At 39.8% G+C, this 24,280-nt stretch overlaps 1 protein-coding gene across 2 annotated transcripts in view; it reads left to right on the top strand.

Annotated features, from left to right (window-relative positions):
• Positions 1-24,280, top strand: part of TMOD3 (tropomodulin 3) — a 77,631-nt gene that overhangs the window by 39,531 nt on the left and 13,820 nt on the right. For both annotated transcript variants that reach the window (XM_059701243.1, XM_059701234.1), the window contains exons 4-5: positions 18,396-18,518; positions 19,784-19,873. In XM_059701243.1, coding sequence (XP_059557226.1) covers positions 18,396-18,518; positions 19,784-19,873 — 213 coding nt within the window. The remainder of the gene's footprint in view (positions 1-18,395; positions 18,519-19,783; positions 19,874-24,280) is intronic.

The raw sequence follows: 24,280 nt of genomic DNA, 5'->3' as shown, positions 1-24,280 counted from the left end.
TGCCGCGCCCCCAATGCCCACCATGTTCCGCGCCACCCCCTGGTGGTCAGCACACATCATAGCGAGCAGTCGAATGACCGCCCAAGGCGACAGTTTGCATATTAGGCTTTTATTATATAGGATAAGAAAATAACAGAGTTGAGAAATTATAGAGGTGAGGAATATGGGTGACAATAAGGGGGGGAAATGTTGTATCCTTAACTATAGGGTGATAGTTTTTGTTTCCTTTTATATATTTAAATTTTTTTTCTTATTTCTCATGTTAGGTTTTAGATGGGTATGAAATAAATGAAAGTAGTTGAATTAAAAAGCAAGTAGTTTTACATTTACAATCAGTGGTTTTCTTTTTTATAATACATTCAGTATTTTTACTGCCACTTTTAGCTATGTATGTCTGTTTAATATTATTTATGGGCAGCTATGATGCAGTGATTAAGACCATGGCATTGAAAAATAATGGCGTTTTTATTGAAGTATGACATGTTTACAGAATATGTGCAAATCAGAAGGATAAAGATCCATGAATTATACAGTGAACACACCCATGAAATCACAAGGCATTATCAGCACCTCTAAAAGGTTTCTTTACGCTTTATCCCAGTTTGTTTCTTCTTTTCAAAGGTAACCATTACAGCTTCTGACATGATAGATTAGTTATGCCTCATTTGAACTTTATATAAATTAAATCATACATTCTGAGGACCTGTCTTGCCTACTTTATAAAGTTTTTGTGAGAACCAAATTTGTTAAAGGGTACAGTGAAATCACTGTAAAATCCTGTGCAGTGTAATCATTGTAAAGGATCATATGGTGATGTTATAACCAAATAAAAGATTTACATTCTTGGAGGAGTTATCCAGAACCAGAGAGATGAGTTTTTGAGTTTCAGCAATTCATCAGATCGAAGCAAATGCTACCACCCTAGACTCGGTGGGGTCAAGCCTTAAAGGCCATGCTACAGTGCCTTAGACCTGAAGAAGGGCAAATTCATCAACAATTGGGAACTTTGGCTGTAGAGCTCTCCTTTGAAATATAGCTAAAAGCCGGCTCTAATCTTCTCAAACTCATCCTAGGCTCTCATCCTTAAGTTAGTTAGCTTTGGTTATCATTAGTCCTTAATATACCTTCCTTTCTTTGGGTCTCATTCCCAAAATCTTGATCACATTCAGAAGATCCTCAGAATAATTCGCCTATGTGTTACTAGCATACTTCCCAATCAAGCTAAATATGAATTTTCTCCTCAACTCTGAAAATCCAAAAGATTGTTTTTTTTAAGCATACCTCTCCCATGACCCTTTACTCTGAACAGGTTAAGTCCCAAGTTTTTTACTAAATAGCTTATTTCATGGGAGATACAGACTTTCAGCTTGAGGATGCCTTCCCAGACTATAGAGGTTCTTTGTAAAACTGTTGACAAACCTATCTCTCGTAAGAAACAAAAGCATCGCCCTAGCCGGTTTGGCTCAGTTGATAGAGCGTCGGAATGGAGACTGAAGGTCCCCAGGTTCAATTCTGGTCTAGGGCACATGCCTGGATTGTGAGTCTGATCCCCAGTTTGGGGAGTGGGGGCATACAGGAGGCAGCCAATCAATGAATCTCTCTCATCATTGATGCTTCTCTCTCTCTCCCCCTCTCCCTTCCATCTCTGAAATCAATAAAAATATATATTAAAAAAAGTAATCACCTTCATGTAAAAAAAAACAAACACAAAAGCATTTGCTCTTTTGGTGTACTTACTGGTAGACTAGTTAGAATTTGTTAATGTGCCATTGGTCTCTAAATCATTTTTATACTAAGATGACTACTCTGTGATGGCGGTACTAACTTTCTGTGCCAGGAAATGTTACAGTGATGTCACTCAATTCCTTGAACTTCTTCCAAGTTACATGCCAGAATCACATAGTGATCCTTTACATTACTTTAGAGGTCAATCAGATGATACTCAATTGTTTTCAAGCAAAAAATTGGGAACCACTAAAAGGAATAGTTACCCAATTATTCAAGTCAGCTACTTTCTCATATTCTGAGACCAATTAAATGACAATTAATTATATTTATTACTCTTTCACTTTAAGTTCGCCCTCTTTCTAGAGCTAAAATTACATAGAAATGAACTGAAAATTAGATATTTCAGAATTTTTCCTTTTGACCACGAACAAAAACTATATACTCACACCAAATTTTATCTTTCTAGATCGTCTTGAAATGTTTTAAAAAGACCTAATACACTAACAAGCACACTTTCAGAGTTGTTATATATAGATAAATTAGTAATTTCATTTGTGACTTGTGAAATGATTGTTCATTCATACTTGTATATTTTACAGAATTAAAAGTGTATGTCAACATCTAAGGAGGAGGAATGGATGCCAATTAAGTGAAGTTCAGGGATTGTCTTCAATGCATTTGGGGGATATTTTGTCCTACACTGATAAATGTTCTGCTTTTAACAGTGTTGTTTTATTAGAAAAAAAAAGTATTAGGTAACTAGTAAGGCACAGCTGACAAAAGATGTATTAAGGATTGTTTTTAAGTGCATTATTTACAGTAGGTTCCACAATATACATCTGTTCATCTAAATCTAACAAGCTCATGGTAGGAATGGTACTATGGTATCAAATAATCTTTTCTATGAGTCTGCTATATTCAAAGAAACCAAAGGGTTGAGAAAATTAAAGCAGTACCAGAATTCCAATATACGTTACTTTTACTTGAAGATACAATATTAAAATGTTGGGAAGTTTTTCACCTCTTTCTCCTTGAAATTTTGCAAAATATGTAACTGAAGCATTGAGCAAGACAAGGGTGAAGGAGGGTATGCATCCAGCTCTTCTCTCATTCCTGAGAATGGTCAACATGCACAGAGTGCTGACTCGATAGCTAATTATTGTTCCTGTCATATTTTTACATATCTTGAGTATTCTGTCTCCAAGACATAATAAGGCATAAGAGCCTTGCAATGATTTTGACACTTGGAGAAATAATTCGCCCCAGTCTTTACTATTTCTTACTGATTCTTGTTTTGCTTTACTTTGCCAGGCATCTTCCTACCCATTTCTAAAATCACACTTGACCCTTACTTAAACTAAGACTTTTTTTCCTGGGTGTCCCTAAGTTTATGGACAGACCGTGCTGCACCTTGTACACTACACTTAGGTGCACCAGTGAATTCCGTTCGAGCTTCTGACTCACCAGATTGGGCTACTCCCTTCCTTGTAGAGCACAAATGCTCTCTCCCTGTTGGCCTGTGGGGTAGAGCCATGTATGTTTTTTGTTTTTTTCCCTTCCCCTCCCTGAGAAAGGAATGCCCTTGGGTTTCCTTCTCACGGAGCTCATTTTCCCCACCCTGTTTACTAAAGGTGAATTTAACCAGATTGTCTTCAACTAAATAGTTCTCATATACTTTTCAATTTATTTACTTAGAGTTACCTTAGCTTTTCAGAAAGCTTACTGTCATCACCCATCTTTCCTCACCTTGCGGAGTATATGATTTCTGTGGAGGAAAGGCAGACCTGATCCCTCTGTAAACCAGAAAGGTGGTGGTTATAACCTTTCTAAATCAACAAGATTATGTAACTGCCAATGAGCAATTATTTTCCACTAAATTCAAGAGAAAGACTGGCTCTTACTTTGTACTCACATCTTAAAGAGTTCTAAATGTCCCTTATATACCTCTAAAAAGTGGCCTTATGCCCTGCCAGTGTGGTTTAATGGTTGAGCTTTGACCCATGAAGCAAGAGGTTGCTGGTTCCATTTCTGGTTGGGGTACATGTCCAGGTTGCGGGCTTGATCTCCAGTAGGGGGCATGCAAGATGCAGCCAATTGATGATGTTTTTCTCTCTCAATCGATGTTTCTATCTCCACCTTCCTTCCTCTCTCTCTAAAATAAATAAAAACTTTTTTTAAAAATTATCTTCCCACCAGGAGATTGTCAAAGGTGGGGGGGAAAAGGAGACATATGTAATACCCTTTGTAATACTTTAAGCAATAAAACAAAAAACAAAAAACAAAATTATCTTCCCAGGTGCTAAAGCTGATATTTGAAATGGGCTGCTTAAATTAGTCATGCAGATGCTGGCATTTCCTTTTCAGACAATTCATTATATCTTCTGAATGATTCACTAATTACTCTTGGGATAAAGAGTTAGCCAGATGGATTATTCATTGCTCATGTTAAGACCTCATTTTATAGGAATCTTTCCCTGGGTAACCTTACTCACTCTGGATATTCCTTTCCCTCCAACATGTCTGTATATAATTTACATGCCATAGAATGTGGCCTTTAATTGTTCCAGAATCATATTCTGTAAGGCTTTATTATTAGGGTTTTTTTAAATTATTAATTTAGGATTCTTATGTCCTCTTGATGAATTGCTCATTTTTTTATTATGATACTAGAGGCCCAGTGGGTGGGTGGGGTCCCTCAGCATGGCCTGTGCCCTCTTTCAGTCCAGGAGCCCTTGGGGGATGTCCAGCTGACAGCTCAGCACAGCCATGGAGGTGGGAGAGGCTCCCACCACCACCACTGTGCTCACTAGCTGTGAGCCCTGCTCAGGGCTTCTGGCTGAGCAGCGCTCCCCCTGTAGGAGCACACTGACTACCAGGGGGCAGCTCCTGCGTTGAGCGTATGCCCCTCAGTGGTCAGTGTGCGTCATAGCGACTGGTCGTTCTACTGTTGGGTCAATTTGCATATTAGCCTTTTTTTATATAGGATGACCTTCTCTATTCCTGGTAATATTCTTTCCTCTGAAATCTACATTATCTGGTATTAATATAGCTAACCAACCTCGCTTTCATTTGATTAGTGTTAGCATGTTATATCTTCTCTATTTGTCGCATCAGTTCTTTGTTCCTGTTCCTCTTTTCTTTTTCTTTTTTTTTTAATATCTTCCATGTCTCTCCTTAACTTTTTAAACATATGAAATATAATTATAACTTTTAATACCCTTACTGGCTAATTTTATCATCTGTCATTGCTGAGTCAGTTCTTTGTTTTGTTTTTCTTTTAAATACATGACAAGTTTTATATCTCCCCAGGGCAGCTGGATACAGCTGCAGAAACATGTCATTTTCTTTTCCCATCATGGAAACAAATGTGAAGTAGAGAACTTTTCTGATTAGTTCAAGAAACAACAGACTTAAGTTACAAAAATATTTCCCTGTTTTTAGAGGGAGGAGAGGGATATGCAGTGTTTTGATTTTTACATCATTCCAAAATGTTGTGCTAAACAAAATTGATAAATAAGTATTTCTTGATTAGAATAAAGGTTATAAATGAAATAACTAATCAAAACCAGCACCTTTGGTTTTAATGTCAAAAGGAGAGAAGAGTTTTCTCGTGCTCTGAGGGTGGGTCATCAAGATGATGCCCAGGGAAAGGCCCTGGGTTCAGTGTAGTACTCGCTCTGGGGGGGGCTTCTTTTTTTTTTTTTAATTGATTTCAGAGAGGAAGGAAGAGGGAGAGATATGTCAATGTTGAGAGAGAATCATTGACCAGCTGCCTCCTGCATGCCCCCTCCTGGAGATCAAGCCTGCAACCCAGGCATGTGCCCTTGACCGGAATCGAACCTGGGACCCTTCATTCTGCAGGCTGATGCTCTATCCACTGAGCCAAACTGGCTAGGGCTCTGGCGGGGCTCTTGCAGGATGCTCACAAAGACCAGCGAGAGGAAGGCACTGCGTCAAGATGGCTTGGATTGGCAGGACTAAGTCAGTTTTGATAGATTGATTTGTTTTCTTGTGGATTGAATTTTCCTGCTTCTTTGTATGTTGATATATTTTATCAGATATCAAACATCATGAATTTTAACTTGTTGGATACTGGATATTTGGGTTTTTCTATAAACGTTCTTGAGCTTCATTGTTGGAACAGTTTGATCCTTTAGGGTCTTGCTTTTAAGATCCAGTAGGTGGGGGATTGGAGCAGTGTTCATTGTAGGGCTAATTATTTCTCTGAGGCAAGACCCTTCTGAGGTCTCTACCCAGTGCCCTGTGAATTATGAGGTTTTCCGGATGACTGGTGGGAACAGGTCCTATTCCCAGCCCTGCATGAGCCCAGGCACTATTATCTCTAATATTTTCAGATGTTTTTTCCTTGGCCCAAGGTAGTTTCATAACATACATGTGCTGATCAGTACTCTGCTGAATACTAAGAGGTGGTCCTCTGCAGATCTGGCTCACTCTCTGTGCAACTCTCCCCGCTCTGGTGCTCTGTCCTACAGATGCTAGCTACCTGATCTTCTTTCTGGACCCTCAGTTCAGAGAGTTCACCAAACTCTGCCTGGGTTCCTGGTCCCTGTGCTGCAGCCTGGACACTCTCCAGGCAGTAAGCTGGACTATTATAGGGCTCACTTTATTTCTTATCTCTCAGGGATCGCTGTCCTTTGATCAGTGTGTCCTGGTCACGTTCATATATTTTGTTCATTTCCAGGTTGTTTTAGTCATGTGGGTAAATCCTGTTCCTAATGCTTCAACTTGGCCAGGAGTAGAACCTCCAGAATCATATACTATAGGTAGCCAGTTTCCCAACTAGAATATAAGCTCCCCAAAGGAAAGGACCTTTTATCTTATTTTCTTTACTGTGTTTTTCTAGCTCATCATCTAGTATGTAGAAACACTCTAAACATTTGTTAAATATTTGTTGATGCGCATATTACAATACTGAGCAGGTTTCATGTATGTCGTTGGCTCAAAAAATGCATTTCCAGAATCTGCCCCCTGATCCTTCAGTTGGGTTGACTTGAGGTTTGTGTGCTTCCTGTCTAAAGGTATACCCCAAAGTCCCCTGTGGAGATTACAGTGGCCTAGTTGCCTTAAATCTTTTCTGGAACAAGGTAACTTATAAACATACAAACTGTAAAATTAGAGCCTTTCACCTATGTAAGAATGAAATAACTAAGAACCATCTCTGTTTTGGATTATATTACTTTTTTATATGCTCAGCAAGGAGGGGAGAATATCAGAACTAATGAAAAAAGGTCCTGGCAATAAAATTAACACGGTTTATAATCCCTGTCACTGATGTTTGGGACAATGATTAGGATCTTGGCAAGATATTTCCCTTTTTTCCCCCCTCTTGGTATAAACATGGTTTTGGATAAATGCCATGCATTGAAATTACTATAATATGAATTCTTATCTTGGTTTCTTCAATTTCCTTAGCTGCCATTTTATAATTGCAGAAACATTACTGAACTATTTTAACATTTTTAGCAAGCAAGAGTCATAGCCCTGTTTTTGTTTGTTTTGTTTCAGTGGGGGAGGGGGAGCGGGATATGCCATTTCATACTTGTCTGAGAGATTTTTTTCTGATCTACTCATTGTTTATTTTCATACTTTGCTGCTATGTAAAGAACCGGAACTTCCGTTTAAAAAATTCAAGACTTGCAATCTTTTTTTTTTTTTTTTAAATATATTTTATTGATTTTTTACAGAGAGGAAGGGAGAGAGATAGAGAGTTAGAAACATCGATGAGAGAGAAACATCGATCAGCTGCCTCCTGCACATCCCCCACTGGGGATATGCCCGCAACCCAGGTACATGCCCTTGACCGGAATCGAACCTGGGACCCCTCAGTCCGCAGGCCGACGCTCTATCCACTGAGCCAAACCGGTTTCGGCAAGACTTGCAATCTTAAATAAGGAAATTAAAGTCATTTAGATAGAATGCTATCTGCTGAAGAATAAAAGTAAATAACTATTTTCTCAGACATTATATTATTTTCAAATAAATACAAATATAATAATTATAAGTCAGGGCTTTTGAACATATTTTAAGGAGAGGAAAAGTAAAATTAGGTCAATACAGGATAACTCACCCTATTTTCAGAGCTATTATACAGATAAGTGCTTATTAACTTGAGTAGGTAAGAATCAGAACCATGTAGAAAGCTTTTTTAAGAATATCCATGCCTAGCCAACCCTCACTCCCTGAGTTTAAAAACACTGATATAGCCCTGGCCTGTGCTGCTAAGTGTTTAGAGCATTGGCTTGCACACCAAGGGTCTCAAGTTCAATCTCCTGCCCCCAGTTGGGGTTCATGCAGGAAGTAACCGATCATTGTGTCTCTCTCATATGGATGTTTCTCTCTTTCTCTCCCTCCCTCCATCACTCCCTCTCTTCCTTCCACTCTATCTAAAATCAATGGAAAAAAATATCCTTAGATGAGGATTAAAAAAATATATAAAAAAGAATTAACGTGTCTGTTTACTATGTACTAGTTCCTTTATGTATGTTAAATCATTTTATCAGAAAGGGGTTGAGATTTCTGTAAAGAATAATCCATAATTTGCAAAAACATATCAGAAGCAAAATGGAATACCAGTAAGTGTTAATAGATGATTTTGAATAAAAACAGTATCAAATTTGCACATTTTCCTACCCTATGCAAAAGTACAGGCACATCCTATGTAATACCTTTGCATCTCATAAAAGCCTAACATTTCACTCATCCTGTAAGACATTGAGGGCACCAATCTAATTAACCATTAGAAAGACGATCTATTTATTAGCATTTCATAGTAATTAAGATTTTTAACTTAAATCTAATTGGTATAAGACTAATTTAATTCATAGTTACAGATAGTCATTGGGCTGTAAAGTATAGCATAGGTTATGTCTAATCAATGTGCTGTATACCTGAAACTAATATAAAGCTGTATATCAACTGTAATTAAAAAATTGAAATATGTATTTAAAAGAAAAAAAAAGACTAATTTAAATTAACACACATGTTTAGAAAAGCATTTTCTTATATGGAATTGATCCAGCAGTTTGCTAGTTATGTATTTCACAGGAAACAGCTGATTTTGATTTAAAAAACATAAACACACTGTATTGCTGAATGTGTCTCAAAAATTATCTCTTTTTTTCTTTTGCATTTTAAGAGACAAACATAAATTCACTTAGGAAGAACAAAAACTCATGTTTAATACATTGCCCCTTGGTGTGTGTCGTTTTTTGTTTTGTTTTGTTTTAATTAAAATGCAATCCACATCATAGAATATGTGCATTTAACTTGTACAGTGGTGTTTAATACATTCAGTGGTGTTTAGTACATTATTAGAGTTGTGCAACTATCACCACAGTCTTAAATTTAGAACATTTTTATCATCTCCAAAAGAAACCCTGTATTCATTGGCAGTTAATCTCTATTTCTCACTTTAATCTCTAACTCTAGGAAATCAGTAATCTACTTTTTATCTCTTTAAATTTGCCTACTCTGGACATTTTATATAAATGGAGTCATACAATATGTATTTTTAACTGGCTTCTTTCACTTAGTATGTTTTGGAGTTTCACCCATGTTATAGCATGTATCAATGCTTCATACCTTTTTATTGATGAATCATATTTCACTGTATGGATCTATTTTTTCATCAGTGATGGTCATTTAGATTGTTCACACTTTTTAGCTATTATAAATAATGCTGCTATGAACATTTGTTTACAAGTTGTTGTGTAGGCACATGTTTTTACTTCTTTTGGGGGTATATCTATAAGTGGAATTGCTGGATCACATAGTAATTATGTTTAACAACTTGAAAAACTGCCCATCTGTTTTCCTTAGTGGCTGCACCATTTATACTCCCATTAGCAGTATATCAAGGTTCCAGTTATTCCACATCCACACCAACACTTGCTTTTCTTTTTTATTATAGCTGTGCAGTGATAGTGCATTGTGATTTTGATTTTCATTTCCCTAAGGACTAATGATACTGAGCATTTTTAATGTGCTGTTAGTGTCTCTTCAATTCCTTTGCCTTTTTTAAAAATGGTTTGTCTTTTTATTATTTTTACATCAATCAATATTTGTTTTATTAATAAAATTTTGAATATATTCTAGGTATCTTATGAGTTTTATGATTTGAAAATTTTTCTCTCATTCTGTGGATTGTTTCTTCACTTTTTAAAAAAATTTAGATTCTTTATTGTTTAAAGTATTACATATGTCTCGTTTTTCCCCCATTGACTTCTCCCCAGCTGCTCCCACCCCCCAGCACATGCCCTCACCCCCCTTAGTGTCTTTGTCCATTGGTTATGCTTATATGCATGCATATAAGTCCTTTAGTTGATCTCTTACTCATCCCCCCAACTCCCAACCTTTTCTGCCTTCCCTCTGAGGTTTGACGGTCTGTCCCATGCTTCTTTGTTTCTGGATCTATTTTTTTTTTAATTAAATCTTTATTGTTCAGATTATTACATTGGTTCCTCTTTTTTCCCACCATAACTCCCCTCCACCCAGTTCCCACCCCACCCTCCGCCCTCACTCCCCACCCACTGTCCTTATCCATAGGTGCACGATTTTTGTCCAGTCTCTTCCTGCACCCCCCACACCCTTTTCCCCCACCCCCAAGAATAGTCAGTACATTCCCTTTCTATGTCCCTGATTCTGTTATAATCACCAGTTTACTCTGTTCATCAGATTATTTATTCACTTGATTTTTAGATTCACTTGTTGATAGATGTGTATTTGTTGTTCATAATTTGTATCTTTACCTTTTTCTTCTTCCTCCTCTTCTTAAAGGATACCTTTCAGCATTTCATATAATACTGATTTGGTGGTGATGAACTCCTTTAGCTTTTTCTTATCTGTGAAGCTCTTTATCTGACCTTCACTTCTGAATGATAGCTTTGCTGGATAAAGTAATCTTAGTTGTAGGTCTGGATCTATTTTTGTTCATCAGTTTATGTTGTTCATTATATTCCACAAATGAGTGAGATCATGTGATATTTATCTTTCTCTGACTGGCTTATTTTGCTTAGCATAATACTCTCCAGGTCCATCCATGCTGTTGCAAATGGTAAGAGCAGCATAGTATTCCATTGTGTAGATGTACCACCATTTTTTAAGTTTCTTCACTTTCTTGATAGTACCGTTTATTTCATAAAAGTTTTTAATTTTAATATAATCCAGTTTATCTATTTTTTCTTTTGATGCTTGTGCTTTTGTTATAGGTAACAAACCATTGCCTAACTCAAGATTTATGTGTTTTTCTAAGAGTGTTACAGTTTAAACTTTTACATTGAGGTCTGTAGTCTTGATGAAAGGATAATTCTTTCTCAATTGAATTGTCTTGGTACCCTTGTAGAAATTCAGCTGACCATAAATATAATTTTATTTCTGGATTCTCAATTCTGTTTTATTGATCTAAATGTCTTCCTTGTGCACCATGCACTTGCTTGGTTACAGTAGCTTTATTAAGTTTTGAAACTGGGAAGTATGAGTTCTTCAACTTTGTTCTTTTTCAAGATTGTTTGGCTATTCTGGGTAGCTTGGATTTCCACATGAAATTTAGCATCACCTTGTCATTTTATGCAAATAATCAATTAAGATTTGTTAAGGGTTTGTTCAAGCCTATCAGTCTTGGGAAGAGCCCCTTAGATTTTGTATTCTTAGTACTAAATAAGTTCTGCGTATTTTATCCTTTGTCACAAAAGTAATTTCCTTTACTTTTAATTTTCTGTAACTAGATTTTATATGTACACATTAAACAATAATTCTTATACTGTATTAGTGTTTAACTGTCGATGAAGAAATGTGTAGTAATTACTTTTTGTATTGTTAAAAATACAATCTTGTATAGGCTAGTTACTTCCACAACAAAAATCTCTATATACAGAGAAATTCTCATAAAAAGAAATGCCAGGAGCGCTCTTTTAGAGCTATATAAAAAAAATAGCAAACTTTTACATTGCAGAAGAATTTCCATAAGCCCTTAGAAATTCTTATTTTTTTCTGATGAGATTTATTTTGTTATTTATAAGTATTAGCAAAAGTTCATGTATCGGGAAAAATTAGATATGAATAATACTTCTATGGAATGTGGATGAGGATTATAAAAGTAAACATTTCAGATTTTTATAATGCTTTAGATTCCATTGGTCCCTAGAATAAGACATAGGCAGCTATTTGATAGCTTATGTGGTTTTGTTTAGTAAGTGAATTCCATAATCCAGTGGTTCTTGAGCGTGGCTACTATGTATTAGAATCCCTAGAGATTTTTTTGAAAACCCAGATCTTCCTTATAGCACACAAGACCATTAAAGTCAGAATCTCAGGGGCTGGGACTTAGACATCAGAATTTTTGAAGTTCTCTGAGTGAATCTAATGTGTAGCCAATATTAGAACCACTGCCATAGACATCCAAAAATTCAGATGAGATCAAGCTCAGGAAAATGTAATTAATTATCCTGAAATGGCAATTAAAGGTATGCCATTTGAATTGTATGCCACTTTACTTATAATATCAACCACTGTGAAAAGTGCTATGGAATTATTGGGATGTATTGATTTGAATTTGCCTTTGTCTGAGAATCTACACTAATAAAAGATAAACATGCAAATTGACCATTCCTTCGCTATGCCTTAAGCCACGCCCACCAGCCAATCATAGCGACTATATGCAAATTAACCCAATCAAGATGGCAGCCGGCAGCCACGGAGCTGGAGCAAGCAGGAGGCTTGGTTGCCCCAATGATGGAGGAAGCCAAGCTTCCCACCTGCCGCAACAGGCTCTGAGTTCCACTCAAAGCAACAAAGTTTCAATTATAGAAGGTAAATAAACCCCAGATACCTGCTTTCAGCTGGCTGTGGCCATGGAGCTGGAGCGACCAGGAGGCTTGGCCCTGGCTGGCTCTGAACTCCTCTCAAGGCTACAAAGTTTCAATTATAGAAGGTAAATAAATCCCAGAATAAAAGAAAAAAAGGAGAGGCTGGGAGCTTCCATCGCCGGCGGGGGGGTGTTGGCCAGCCTGAAAACGGCCCTCAGCCCCTCACCCAGACTGGCCAGGCACCACGGTGGGGACCCCCCCACCCTGAAGGGGGTGTGACCAGCCTGCAAACAGCCATCAGCCCCTCACCCAGGCTGGCCAAACCTCCATGGGGTGAGGGTCCCCACTGCGGCAGGGGGGAGGGAGGGCTTGACCAGCCTGCAAACACCATTAGCCCCTCACCCAGGCTGGCCAGGCACCCCAGTGGGGACCCCCACCCTGAAGGGGGTGTGACCAGCCTGCAAACACCCATCAGCCCCTCACCCAGGCTGGCAAGGCACCCCAGCGGGACCCCCACCCTGATCCGGGACACCCTTCAGGGCAAACCAGCCGGTCCCCACCCATGCACCAGGCCTCTATCCTATATAATAAAAGGGTAGTATGCAAATTGACCCTAACAACAGAACAACTGGGAATGACTGGTCACTATGACACACACTGACCAACAGGGGCCAGACGCTCAATGCAGGAGCTGCCCCCTGGTGGTCAGTGCGCTCCCACAGGGGGAGTTCTGCTCAGCCACAAGCCAGGCTGACGGCTGCCAGTACAGCGGTGGTGGTGGGAGCCTCTCCTGCCTTCTCAGCAGTGCTAAGCATGTCCAACTGCAGCTTAGGCCTGCTCCCCGCTGTCAAGTGGACAGTCCCCGCGGGCTCCTGGGCTGCCACAGGGATGTCTGACTGCCAGCTTAGGCCCAATTCCCCAGGGAGTGGGCCTAAGCCAGCAGGTGGTCATTCCCCCGAGGGGTCCCAGACTGCAAGAGGGCACAGGCCAGGCTGAGGGGGACCCCCCCCCCAAGTGCACCAATTTTTGTGCACCAGGCCTCTAGTCAATAATAAAAGATTATTCAATAATCACCATAACTCCAAAATTTGGTACTAAGGTAATTATGTATACCATCCTATAGATAGACATTTGCTTGAGGGGAAAAGTCTACTGCTAAAGAGTTAAGTTTGAAAGCCACCAGGGTATTAGAAGAAGCAACGTGTTGAGAGTTTGGGGATCTGTGTTCAAGTGTTAACTCTGCTGTGTGACTTTGAACCAGGATATTTAAATTATACTTTATAAAAAGTAGTTAGGCCCTAACTGGTTTGGCTCAGTGGATGGAGCGTCAGCATGCGGACTAAAGGGTCCCAGGTTCGATTCCAGCCAAGGGCATGTACCTTGGTTGCGGGCACATCCCCAGTAGGGAGTGTTCAGGAAGCAGCTGATTGATGTTTCTCTTTCATCGATGTTTCTAACTCTCTATCCCTCTCCCTTCCTCTCTGTAAAAAATCAATAAAATAGACTTTTTTTAAAAAAGTAGTTAGTTGAACTGCAGGTGACCACCAGATTATAGATTCAACAATCAGATTGCCTGCTGTGTGCCAGGGAAGGATGCAGGGATGAACAGAACATTGAGAAGCTTGCATAGACAGACAGATATGCAAAATGTGTAAGTGTAGCTGTAGTGAAATGTCCAGGGAATTAAGGGAGCACAGAACTGTACTTCATCTGGTTCAGTATTGAGACAAATGCATTCATTCATTCTACCCTACTAGCAAACCCATCTCTGAAATATACTGAAAGTGTCAGATGCTTATTTCCTAAACATTCTTACAGCAGAGGCATGGTTGTGTGACCCAGAGCTGATTGGTAAGATTAGAAGAGAACACAGTTTTTCTTATAGAAGTTGACAGTTGAGAAAGTGCCCTTCCTTCCTTCCTGTCCTGACCCTGTTGCATGAAGACATGATACTTAATGTTACAAAATCGTCCTGAGACTGGTGGGCTAAGAACAAAGATCTCCATGCTGGTTATAGCCAAAGAGAAAAATGAAAAGAGCCTGAATCTTTGATGTCAAGCTTGAGCTGCTGAACAGCCACATACCTGTGGACTTATTAAATGAGATAAAAATACTTTTGATTAGAAATGCAGAATCTCAGAGCTCTCATCAGACTTTCTGCATCAGAATCTATACTTTAATGAGATCACTAAGTAAATGAGAAGTTTGAAAATCACCAGTTTAAACCACTTCTAATTGGGTATTCTGTTACATGCAGTTAAAAACATCCTTATAGCCAAAGCCGGTTTGGCTCAGTGGATAGAGCGTCGGCCTGCGGACTGAAGGGTCCCGGGTTCGATTCCGGTCGGGGGCATGTACCTGGGTTGCGGGCACTTCCCCAGTGGGGGATGTGCAGGAGGCAGCTGATTGATGTTTCTCTCTCATCGATGTTTCTGGCTCTCTATCTCTCTCCCTTCCTCTCTGTGAAAAATCAATAAAATATATAAAAACAAAACAAAACAAAAAAAAAACCCTCCTTATATATTGTGAATTGGCCGAGTGTCATTTTTTAGATAAGAAAATACTTGAGCAGAAAGACTTCTAATTCAAATGTAGAAAGTTGCAAGAGACTTGTTATTCTCACTTGAACAACCAAAATCAACAGTTTACTCTGGGTAATCATAGTTTAAAAGATAATCTATACTAATAAAAGGGTAATATGCTAATTAGACTGGACATCTTCCGGACATACTTTTGGACAAAGCCACGGTGGCAGGGGCCGAGGCAGAGGCGGTCGGGGTGATCAGGCCGGCAGGGGAGGGCAGTTAGGGGCAATCAGGCCAACAGGGGAGGGAAGATAGGGGGCGATCAGGCTGGCAGGCAGAGGTGGTTAGGGGCGATCAGGCTAGCAGGGGAGCAATTAGGGGGCAGTCAGGCCGGCAGTTAGGGGGTGATCAGGCCGGCAGGCAGAGGTGGTTAGGGGCAATCAGGTAGGCAGGCAGACAGGCAGGCAAGTGGTTAGGAGCCAGCAGTCCCAGATTGTGAGAGGGATGTCCCCCAAGGGGTCCTGGATTGGAGAGGGTGCAGGCCAGGCTGAGGGACCCCCCTGCCCCATGCACAAATTTCATGCACCGGGCCTCTAGTAATGAAAATAAAAAGCTATCAGAGATCTTGAAGACACAAATCTAAATTACTCCAGAAAGTGCCAAAACCTTCATAAGAGAGGTGATCCAGTCTTGCTCTCTCCTAACTGAAAAAGAGGAAACTACCATAGAGAGGAGTTAGGGAGCAATCAGCCTAACTTTTAACCAATGTTTTGTGACTGTGTGAGGGCTGTCAGGATAGACTAGAATCCAGAGAAGTCCTGGAGCAACGCTGTCCACTAGAACTTTCTGCAGTGGTGGAAATGTTCTATGTCTGTGCTAATCAAGTGTGGCTGTCAAGCACTTGAAATGTGGCTGTTGTGCACCTGAAGTGTGGCCATCGTGGCTGAGGAACTGAATTTTAGTTTGAATTAATTTAAAGTCGTCATATGTTACTAGTAGCTGCCACAGTGGACAGTGCATTCCTAGAGATAGGGTGAGACTGCATTACCCACCATTCTTTGCTACCCTAGCAGTGCTAGAGTACTACTCAGAGAACAGAGGCAATGAAGCAGAGCTGAGAAAATTCCCAGCTCAGGGAGACGAAGGGAGAGCCAGGGGAGTTGAATCCCTTCCAGGCCCTCCTGAACTTCACAAACTATAGAGCAGATGAGACAGGGTGGGACTGAAAGATCTGCCAAGGCTCAGAGAGCACGGAGTGGGACTGGAAAACAAAGACACCCCATGTCACCCAGAAAGCTGGCAGCCTGGGCCACACATTGGGAGAAATCGCTCCCACTCCACAGCTCAAAGAAGTAGAAAGCTCAGAAGATCTCCAGAACCTCACCAGGGTTCTCATCCCCGGCCTTGCCAAAGAGAAAGTCCTGACCCCATTCTCAAAATGTTTGAAGCCAATGGGGAACTGAATCAAACCAAGGTTGCAGCAAAGTCCACATTCAGCTCAACTGCAGAGCATGTTGATTCAGCCCTGACCTGAGTGGCATGCTCCTTTCAGTCTCTGCTATACTCATACACACTGCCCAACACACAAAGACCTAAGACACAGGTGACCCGTAGTCACGTAAGCAGTCAGTCACCAGGCTCGTGTGGCGCAGTGGTTGAGCATCGACCTATGAACCAGGAGGTCACAGTTCGATTCCATGCCCAGTTTTGGGCTAGATCCCTGGTGAGGGCTCTGCAGGAAGGAGTCGATCAGTGATTCTCTCTCATCAATGATGTTTCTATCTCTCTCCCTTTCCCTTCCTCTCTGAAATCAATAAAAAATATATTTTAAAAGAATGTAAACAGTCAATAGAAGACCCAGAGATGACCCAAATATTGGTGTTATCAGTCAGGGACTATAAAATAATTATGACAAAAATGCCAAAGAATCTGATGGACAAGGTGCATTGCACGTATAAAGCGATGAGGAATTTTGGCAGAGACATGGAAACTGTTTTCTGTGGGTTTTTTTTTTAAAGAACCAAATGGAAATGCTAAAAATAAAAAATATAATATCAGAAATTAAGATCCTTTAGATGAGCTTAGAGAAAATACCTGAGCAGCCTTGACCAGATTCCTGGGAGTTATATAGTGGAAGGATTCCTTATTCACACTAATTGATATTTTCCTTGAGCAAGAAGTACATAACTCACTGCACTAATTATAAGGCCACAAACATTCCTTTTGATAGAGCACTGAATAGATTCATCAGGCCACATATTCTCATCTTTCCCTGGTAGTTTCCTGATAGAAAACAAAATAATTGGCACTTCTGTGAATGCATACATAGGCCTTTCCAGATCTTTTAGTTGGAATTTTCACCTGTCTTGGGAGAGAAACTAGAGGCAATCTTGGTAACCTAGTCCATACCATGTGTGAGTACTGCGTCTTGTTTGGTCAGCTTGTGCCACAGCTACTAGTATATCATTATCATTTACTAGTCCCTTCGTAGTTTTAATCTTTCATTGGACAGATGGTAATAAAATACTGATTTTCACATAATAAATAGGTTTCTAGAAAAATTAGTTTCTTAATAGGTAACCTTGTTAGTGTCCATTGAGCCTTACAGGCACAGTAATCAAAAGTTTCAGACTAGCCCTAGCCGGTTTGGCTCAGTGGATAGAGCGTTGGCCTGCGGACTGAAGGGTCCCAGGTTCGATTCTGGCCAAGGGCACATGCCTAGGTTGCAGGCTTGATCCCCAGTAGGGGACATGCAGAAGGCAGCCTATCAGTGATTCTCTCTCATCATTGATGTTTCCATCTCTCTATCTCTCCCCCTTCCTCTCTAAAATCAATAAAAATATATTTTAAAAAAAAAAAAGTTTCAGACTACCACTCAGGACATACAGGAATTTCTTTGCAATTAGAACTTGAATTTCTGGAATAATTGCTTCTGCCATTCCTGGAGGGACTGTAACAATTTCTTGCTTAAGAATAAGAAAGTGAAATTTCTCTTAATCTTTTTAAAGTTTTATAGATTTTTGTGTTTATTACTTTATTCATTTATGTTTTGATTCAGTAATTGTAGAATAACTCATAATGACTCCAAAAAGAGTCTATTTATATTTTCACAAATGGGAAAATTTCTCAGATTTTTTTATTCCAACTTTTATGGTCACTGGAAGCTTATAAATACATATTGAAGATGAAATGAAATTATTACATGTCAATCTTGACTTTATTTTAGCTTCAATTGCACATACTTTTAATAATTTTTGTTAGAGTAAAATGATAATGAGTTAATAGCAGCAGTAAATTAACAAACCGCTTTATTTTACAGGGAAAATATTCATCCCTAAACAGAAACCTATCCAGACTTTTACAGAAGAAAAAATCTCTCTTGATCCAGAATTAGAAGAAGCTTTGACAAGTGCTTCTGATACAGAATTGTGTGACCTCGCAGGTACCTCCTGAAACACATTGTGAATGAATGTGGAGGGGAGGGGAGTACCAGCACACACCTCCATTCATTATGCAAATACTTCCTTTGCCTAGCAGAGCGCTATTGAATCAGTGACCATATATTTGGCTTTGTTTCTTATACTCTAAAGCTGACGCAAAGAATGTCATTTTAAAAAATTCTCTCAATGGTGAAATTATTATGTTAATGGAATTGTATTACTTGACATCTTTTCCCATGTTGCCCATTTTGAAAGTCTTTATAAAAATGTTTCATCAACTGGCGCTCAGCTAGAAGCCGTCCCATCTGAGCACTGAAAGCGCTGCCGGGCTCAACTACTGTCCCATTTTATCAGAAAGACCCCAAGGTGGGTAACTGGAAAGCAGATGAGACAGTCAGCCCTGAGCCATACTCACATTTTCCCAACTTCTCTGAAGTGTGTATGGAACACTCCAAGCCTCCCTGTTATTTTCATCATTGCCGGTTTCTTATAAAGACCAGAATCTCCTCCCCCTCCTCCCCCACACAGCCATTTTCCTAAATAGAAAAATAGGACACATGAGGAGATCTTAACCCCAAGAACTAACATGTTTGAAAAGATCGTGAAGATTCTTTAGGAAGGACCCAGGAAAAGGACAGTCAAGGTGTTTGCCACAGCCAGAGCAGGTGTGTTATTTCTGGGAGTGGTGAGGATTGATGGATTTGTAAATTCATCAGAGTGGAATGGACAAGGGGCACACTGTAGCTTCTGCCTCATTTATGCAAAAGGGCATCAAAAACAAAAACCAAATTTCTCCCAAGTGTCATTTTTGGGGTATCTACTTTAATCTTAATATGAGAATTCAGCTATACTTTCAGTATTCTACTCTTAGCTAAAATATGAATGAGAGTTAACAAATGTAAAGTAGTGAAGGTTAAGTTATGTTGCTAGAAATCTTGTGTAAAGGGTGAACAGCAAAGTAGATCGTGTCAGTTTTTTTCTTAGCCACCAGATGGAGCTAATCGTAGATTTGCATTTAAGGTTAGGCTAGCTTCAGCTGTGTCTGAATTCAGACCTATGGGAAAAATAATAAGGGCATTGATGAGAAGGAGACTAGGTGATTTTTAATTATGCTGTCTCCCCTTTTTGGGCTGCAAAATCTGTAGTTAACTGAGTAGAAAAATGTCCAGAGAATGTTAAACTCATTAATAGAAATTTTGGGTTGTAAAATTCTCTTATGTTTAACACTGATGAAAATAAAACTAATTTTCTTATTCTGTCTCCATAGCTATTCTTGGAATGCACAATTTGATAACAAATACACAGTTCTGTAATATAGTGGGAAGTAGTAATGGTGTTGACCAAGAACATTTTTCAAGTAAGTATTTACAATGCTTTGTGAATTCCAATTCTTTGTTAAATATATTTTGTTTTCTCAATGTATCAACTTCTGTGTTTACAAACCAAACTTTATGTATATATACTGGAAACCTAAAATTCCAGTTAGATGGTATTGGTATATATAACCATTGAAGAAGGAAGATTAAGTATTTTATGCTTAATGTGTCAGCAAATGTAATAGGAACCACTCTCACCTCACGAGTAATACTAATGCTAAACAATATAAGTGCTAATCAAACTTGGCTTTTGTTGACATTCTTTTTTCAGTGTTACTGATTTTCAAGAAGTCTACAACAGTGTTGGCAAACTACATTATAAAATCAGATTCAGGAGAAACCTCAGAACTATTCAACCCCCAAACCTTTTAGTCTATTTAATGAAAAGTATTAAATAGCCCAAAACAAAGCTTTTAAAAAAGTTCATGTATAGGAGCCCTGGCCAGGTGGCTCAGTTCATTGGAGCATTGTCCCATACATCAAAAGGTCACAGGTTCCATTCCTGGTCAGGGCACATACTTAGGTTGTGGATTTGATCCCCTGTCAGGGCCTTTATGGGAGGCAACCAGTCAGTGTTTCTCACATTGATGTTGCTCTATCTCTCTCAAATTAATTAAAAAACAAACAAAACAAAACATATCCTCAGGTGAGGATTAAAAAATTCATGTCTGGGATGTTTTAAAATTATCAAAGTAATATATACTTTTGTAGTATATACCTGCCCTGGCTAGTGTGGCTCAGGTGGTTAGAGTGTTGTTCCATGCACTGAAGGGTGGCAGGTTCGAATTCTTGGTCAGGGCATATGCCCAGGTTGCAGGTTCAATCCCTGGTTGGGGCATATGCGGGAGGCAATCGATCTGTATTTCTCTCTCACATCAATATTTCTCTCTTTCTCTCTCCCCCTTCTTCTCCATCTCTCTCTCCCCACCAAAAAATAAATAAATAAATAAATAAATAAACAAACAAGCAAACCAACAAACAATACCTAAGTGTATAAGGTAAGAAGTAAAAGTGTTCATAGAAATTATGCCTTCTACTCATGCACCCCTAACCCTGTTAACAATTTGGTGTATGTTTGTTTAGGCTTTGTACTATGTTTATATAAACTTATATATGTATGTGTAGTCTTTTGTTTATTTACAAAAATGGGATCATACTATAGATATTTCTTACAACTTAATTTTCTTTTCTTTTTTACTTAATTTATTGGGGTGACATTGGTTAATAAAATAACATAATTTTTCAAAATTAATACAATTGGCTGATTGTCTGAATGCTGACTATGGGCCATATTCTGTGCACAGCTCTTAAATAGAAATTGTTTTTATTTAATCCTCACAACAGTTCTATGAAATAGGTATTATTATATATTATCCTTTATTTGCATATACGGGAGCTGAGATTTTAGAATGATTGAGTAACTAACTTGAATGTCACACAAAGTCAGTGATGCGGATTTTAACCCATGCTGTGTAGTATATATTACTTAGCACTATATTGTGTTTCCTGGTTAGTTAACATATAGAGCTACCATATTTGAACATCTGTATAACACTCCATTTTGTGAGTGTTCTATGATTTGGCCATTCCCCCTATCTTTTAACTTTTTGTTGTAGAAATGTTGAAGCATACATAATAGAAGAGAGAATAATATAGTCATTACCAGGTTTTAGCTGTTTTTAACATTTTGTCAGCCTTATATAATCCATTGTCTGCCTCTCAACCCATTTACTGCCCACCCCCCTTCCCCCCGGAATATTTTTTTAAATTGATTTCAGAGAGGAAGGGAGAGGGAAAGAGAGATAAGAACATCAATGATGAGAGAGAATCATTGCTTAGCTGCCTCCTGCACACCCCCTACTGGGAATCGAGCCTGAAACTGAGGCATGTGCCCTGACCAGAAATCAAACCGTGACGTTGTGGTTCATAGGTCGACACTCAACCACTGAGCCACACCAGCTGGACAAAGACTTTCCTTTTAACATACCATTATCAAACTTAAATATTAACAATAATTCCTTTTTATCATCTAATACTCAGTTCATGTTCAGATTTCTCATTTTCTCAAAAATATCGTTTCACAGTTGGTTTGTTCAAATCAGGATTCAAATAAGGGTCACCAACTACATTTGGTTTCAGTTTTTCTTAATTTCTTAATAGTTCCCCTCCTCAACCTCTTTCCCCCTTTCTTCATGCCATTTTTAAGAAACTGGGCTGTTTTATATATATAGAATTTCCCACATTCTGGATTTGGCTGATTGCAACCTTGTGGTATCATTTTACAAATGTCTCTTGTCTCCTATGTTTCTGTAAACTGTTACTTATTTTCTCTAGGCTTGATCAGATTCAGGTACAGTTTTTTGGGTCTTAAATTTGGACAGAATGCTTCCTAGGTGGTGATTAAATCACATTAGGGTTCATGTCAAGATGGTCATATCTCTGGGGGGAATGTGTTAAGTGTCATTAGAGAGTTCAAGCCTTCTAGGTCCCCTTTCAACTTTGCATAGTTGTATCCTGGCATGTGTGTGGGTAGAGTATATACGGTGAAGAATTGGAGGTAGGAGTGAAGGAAGGAAATAGAATTTGGAATTTCTGCCTCAGTAGTTCCTCTGTGGACTGTTACCTCTCTCTGTCTCCCCATTTGCCGGGGTCCAACCCCAGCGGGTCCAGGGGTTCCCCAAAGGTGTGGACGGAGTCGGCGAAGAAGGAATGACACGGAGACAGCGTTCAGTTGATCAGCAGCCTAGCCAGGATCTCCAGCCGAGTTCTGGTCTTGATCTCCAGAGAGGCTCTGCTTCGGATCTCCAGCGAGGTTCTGTAGCCATGTTCCCTCGCTAGGTTCTCCAGCCAGGTTCTGTCCAGGCTCTCCAGTCAGGTTCAGTGTCCAGGTTCCAGTCAGGTTCTCCTGCCAATCTCTGTAGTCAGGTTCAGTCCAGGATCCCTTACCATGTTCTCCCGCTAGGCTCTGTCTCTAGGCTCTGAGGCCAGTTTCTGTCCAGGATCTTTTGCCATGCTCTCTCCAGCGAAGCTCCCCCGTCTCTAGGCGCTGTCTTCTGAATTCTGTCTCATGAGTTCTGTCTCTTGCTGTCTTATGAGTTCTGTGTTCTGAGTTCTGAGTCTTTCTGTCTTGTTACAACTGTATTTATACCAGTTGATTTAATCCTATCAATCTCTATTACAAAGGTTAGGGCGTTTCTTATCTCCATTCCAGGGAGAAAAGATTATGTAGTTTAAGCATGATTGTTCATAGTTAAAGGGATTAATTACCCGCCTGGCACTTAGTTGAGGGGTTTTATTCCCTCCCTAACTTCAGGGGAAAATCCCTACCTGGGGAAAACAACCTTTCTCAGAGACCTTGGTTAAAACACATAGTGCCAAGAAGGTGAGCAAACATATTAAGAACAGTATGCCATATATGCCAGGTCCCTTGAAACAGCAAGCATGGACCGGCTCCCGGCAAATTCCCCCTTTTTTATTTTTTAAAAGCAAGCATTAAAAAGAAAAACCTCAAACGCTCTCTTTTATCCATTTTAAGAGTAGGATTGGCGCTTTCTGCTATTACCTGAGTCCTGATCTATCACCCCAGGGAGAGCTTGCCAATCCTGCACTTTCCCGGGGTGGAAAGGCTGCAGTGGGGTTAAGGATAAGGCTCCTTGGGCCTACCTTCTCCCATGCCTCTACATTTACCTTTCTGGCACCTTTCCTTCCTCAGAAAAGCATGGACGTATTTCTTGTATAAAACGTTCTGTCTGACTGGGAGTAACCTTAATTCCTCTGCTAACAAGCATATATGTTAAAAGATCAATACGGAGTCTTTTTTCTTTAGACTCAGTATGGCACATCTTCTTAATCTAAAGATCAATACAGAGTCTTCTTTCTTTGGACTCAGTATGGCACATCTTCTCAATCTAAGTTCTGTACTATCCACCTTCTTACCCTACTTATCCTCTATAGGGGGGTCTGTAGCACCCTGGTGGAGTCCTATCCGTCCCGAGTGTGGGGTTTTCAATGGGGGGGGCTTACCTAAGGGAATCCTGTTCCAGGGGTTCCCAAAGGTGTGGACGGATTCGGCGAAGACTATCCACCCTCTTCCTACGGTGGAGTCTGATCCGTCCCGAGTGTGGGAGTTCTCAATGGGGGAGGGGGGCTTACCTAGGGGAATCCTGTTCCAGGCATTCCCAAAGGTGTGGACGGAGTCGGCGAAGACTATCCACCCTCTTCCTACGGTGGAGTCCGATCCGTCCCGAGTGTGGGGCGCTTACCTAGGGGTCCCTGTTCGGGCGCCATATGCCGGGGTCCAACCCCAGCAGGTCCAGGGGTTCCCCATAGGTGTAGACGGAGTCGGCGAAGAAGGAATGACACGGAGACAGCGTTCAGTTGATCAGCAG

This window comes from Myotis daubentonii, chromosome 1, assembly GCF_963259705.1.
Source record: "Myotis daubentonii chromosome 1, mMyoDau2.1, whole genome shotgun sequence".
Taxonomy (NCBI): Eukaryota; Metazoa; Chordata; class Mammalia; order Chiroptera; family Vespertilionidae; genus Myotis; species Myotis daubentonii.
The sequence above is the reverse complement of the archived record's forward strand: the minus strand, read 5'-3'. Positions and strand labels throughout refer to the sequence as shown.